The following is a 3,453-nucleotide window of genomic DNA, read 5'->3' as shown; positions in this document are numbered from 1 at the left end:
TTCAACCACAGTTCATGTGGAAAGTACACTCATTTGATTATAAGGCTCCAGGGAGTGAAACAATTTTTGAATTTAATACCCCTTCCTTTCCTTAATCCCTCTCAGTGTGTGATTTGTTGAGAGCGTTGTTGTTAATTGTCATCAAGTTGATGAGGCCTCTTAGTGACCCTGTGAGTTATACATCTGAAATTTGCTCTATCCTGTACCATCCTTATCCTCTCTTAGTTGAGCCCACTGATAATGTGTTCATTCACGTGCTAAGAGTCTTCCTATCTTTCCATAACCCTCCACATTTCTAATCTTGGTTTCTTTTTCGAAGGACTGGTCCCTACTAACCCAAATCTCAAAGTATGTCAGACTAAGTTTCGCCATCCTTGCCTATAAAGAGCACTCTGGTTGCACTTCCTCCAAGACGTACTGGTTTGTTCTTTTGGCAGTCTGTGGAATATTCAGTAATCTTCTCCAACACCACAACTCAAATGCATCGATTCTTCTCCTGTCATCCTTAATCATTGCCCAACTTTGAGATGGAAGGAACTGAAAAGACTTAGATGATACTGGTTCTATATTTACAAACTTGGATCACAGGACGTTGCAGACCACAAAAATCCCCTGGTTTAAGTAGTCTAGCTTTGGTTGTCTATTCTTTGGGATGTGGTCTCCAAATGGCCCACCAGAGCTAGAGGTCCCACATGCAGTTAGTTAGTCATTCCCAGGGCTAGATAAAGAGGGCGCCCTTCCCAGTCGAGTGCTCTGCTTGGACTGGGTGTGAGCTTAAGCCGGGAAGACACGTAGGGAGCCGGGCAGAGAGTGCCAGGCTGTCTCTAGGTGCAGCCCAATTTGAAAAATCTTCAAATGAAGATCACAAGTCCTGGGAGGTGGATCTTCTGTATAACAGTATAGAGCAAACCACGAGGAAGTCTTGGCTGTGAGATTTAAGTTTTCTTAAAGTCCCAGTGAGGCTCTCCGTCTCCTCCCGCAGCGTGGAGTACCGAGTCTCTCGAGGGTTCGGCCCTCTTCTCCCTCCTTTCTTCCCGTCCCGGCTGGGGCGGTCTCCCCGCGGGCGCTGAAGCCGCCTCTGCCGCCCGCCGCTCACAGCAGGCCCTCGGCAGCCCGAGGGCGCGCGGGGCGGAGGCGCGGCGGGGGCGGGCTCTGCCGCGCCCCCACCCCCCTGGCGGCCGCCGCAGGGGCAGTGGCAAGAGCCACGCGCACCGCCAGCGCGGGGGCCGTGGGATGGGGGAGGCGGGGAGAGGGGGCGCCCGTGCTGACTAGAGTCAACCGCACACTTCAAAAGGGGGTCCCGGCTGCTCTCTCCCTGAACTTCAAAGCAGCCCGCTCTGCCCCGACCGCCTCGCTGCGCTGTGGAGCCTCGCCGCCCGGAGCCCGCCTGGTGGCCATGACCCGGGTGCTCCGCTCCGCGCTCCGCCAGGTGCTCCTGCTGCTCGCCGCCGCCGAGCTCTCTGCAGGTACGGCGGGCGTCCCTTCCCAGCACCTGCCAGGTGGGAGTCGGGGCGGTCTTCGGGGGAGGGGGAGGAAGCGGGGGGGGGGCGGCGGATAGAGGATTGGGGTGCGCGGAGTAAGCTGACCTTCAGAGAGGAGTTAGAAGCCCCAGTCAGTTGCAAGGACACAGGGTAGAGCACAGCGTGGGCACCTCGAGTCTGTCAGCTGGAGGGGGCAGACAGGTGTGTTAGGGATGAAACCGGCAGGACGGGGGAAGAAGCAACAGGGCTTGTGGGCGTAGTTGGTAAGGGTGAGGTGAGTTACGGAGAATTTGAGGACTGTTTGCCATGGAGGGAGTAGGAGTGTTTGTGGGTTTGTGCAAGGCTAGCTGAGAGATGGGTGGCCCCGCAAGTTTACCCTGCAGGAGCCAGGAGGCAAACAGGTGCTGAGCTCTGGGGGGCTGCGCCAGGATGGTAACATCGTGTTGGGGCTGGCGGAGAGGCAATTCATCTTCAGTATTAGGAGGTAAGGGGTACCTCAAAAGTCACTGCTTATACGGTATGGAGGCGAGAATGGGAGCTTAAACCTCCATGGTTTACGACGCACTTTGCTTTCGAGGTACGATCTTTACTAAGAGTGGAATGGGGGGGAAAAAAATTCTGGCAAGCGCCCCAGCGTTTATAGCAGGTCTGAGCATTGATAGGCTAAACAGAGCCCTCAGCCCCAGCTAGAAACCAAACGTTTCTTTATAGTGTTTACAAGAACTGGGACAAATACTTTTTTTTTGCTAAAATCAACTCCAAAACTATTTTAATTGCAGTATTAGTCTGGGTTATGTAGATCAGAAGCTTATTTCTGGCTAATTCATTCTTTAAACATTTCAATCAGACATTTAAGACATTTGTACAATAAAAAAACCCAACAAACCACCCTACTGTTTTTCTTTAGAGCTGTATGCTGTCCGAATGTGATTTTGATGTATTTTTATTTTCCCCAGATGACAATCTGTTTGACATTAATAGAGCTATATATGAGGGTGGGTAGTGACATGTGCGGGAGAATGCTTTGAATAGTAGGATTGCTGTCATTTACAGATGTCAGTGTCTCAGATGGCCTGAGAGAATCACTCAATAAAATATTTAACTGAACATTTAATTCTTGGAAAAGATTAATTAATGAAATCGGAGGATTAGAGCCATCTAGTTATTTTTAATAATTTATTTTCTTCTTATTCTGTTTGAAGATAAACACAGCAAAAATAATACACCTTGTCAAGTGACTCCTATTACATTATTTACATTCTTTGAGTTGTATAATCATTTTTATCCTCTTCTTGTGAGCTGCTGCATTCTAGTGATCTTTGAACAGCCACTGGCTGTTAAGAAATCAGAGAGCAAGTACCATTAGTAAGATTACGAGATAAAAGAAAATACATACATAGTAAATTCATCAGTGGGGAGGAAACTCATTGTGGGAATGTTTCTAAGGATTGAATGGAAACGAATCTAACTTGGTACACTCAAAAATACTCTTAATCACTTAATAAATCAAGCCAAACTCACTGTGCCTGAGCCAAGTTCAACTCAAGGAGATCCTCCATGGATTTCTGAGGCTAGAAATCTTTATAGGTTGTGTTTCTCCTGAGGAACAGCTAGTAGATTTGAATAATTTACTCTATGGTTAGCAGTGCAACATGTAATGCATCACATCTATAAAGCTCCTTGACGTTAGTTGTTGTGAACCATGGAGTTGAAACAACTCATAGCTGACCCTCCAGTGGGTTTGCAGAGGTAAATTGTGCAGAAAGGAAATAGCTCATCTTTCTCCTTCTGAGCCTAGCAAATTCAAATAACCTGCCTTTCTTTGGGTTGACTTAATAAGGCCTACCAATAATAGTCTTCCAGATATCACAGTCTTGACTGGACACATGGGAAACTATCTCTGTAGGTTGTTGGCACACCCTTTTTTTCTTTGCGGAACTAACAGCTTGCCTGAAGACCTTTTTTTTTTAAA

The 3,453-nt window shown here is 48.0% G+C and overlaps 1 protein-coding gene across 3 annotated transcripts in view; it reads left to right on the top strand.

Annotated features, from left to right (window-relative positions):
• The first annotated feature begins 1,186 nt into the window (after positions 1-1,186).
• Positions 1,187-3,453, top strand: part of ACVR1C (activin A receptor, type IC) — a 136,061-nt gene continuing 133,794 nt past the window's right edge. For 2 of the 3 annotated variants that reach the window (XM_006880792.1, XM_006880791.1), the window contains exon 1: positions 1,324-1,466. In XM_006880792.1, coding sequence (XP_006880854.1) covers positions 1,397-1,466 — 70 coding nt within the window. In that variant the 5' untranslated portion in view covers positions 1,324-1,396. Of the gene's footprint in view, positions 1,467-3,453 lie in introns of all 3 variants that reach the window. The other variant, XM_006880790.1, reaches the window with a different exon arrangement.

The sequence above is a fragment of the Elephantulus edwardii genome, unplaced genomic scaffold, assembly GCF_000299155.1.
Source record: "Elephantulus edwardii isolate Elephantulus edwardi_28Jun2011 unplaced genomic scaffold, EleEdw1.0 scaffold00010, whole genome shotgun sequence".
In the NCBI taxonomy this organism is placed as follows: Eukaryota; Metazoa; Chordata; class Mammalia; order Macroscelidea; family Macroscelididae; genus Elephantulus; species Elephantulus edwardii.
This window is presented reverse-complemented; position numbering and strand designations above follow the sequence as displayed.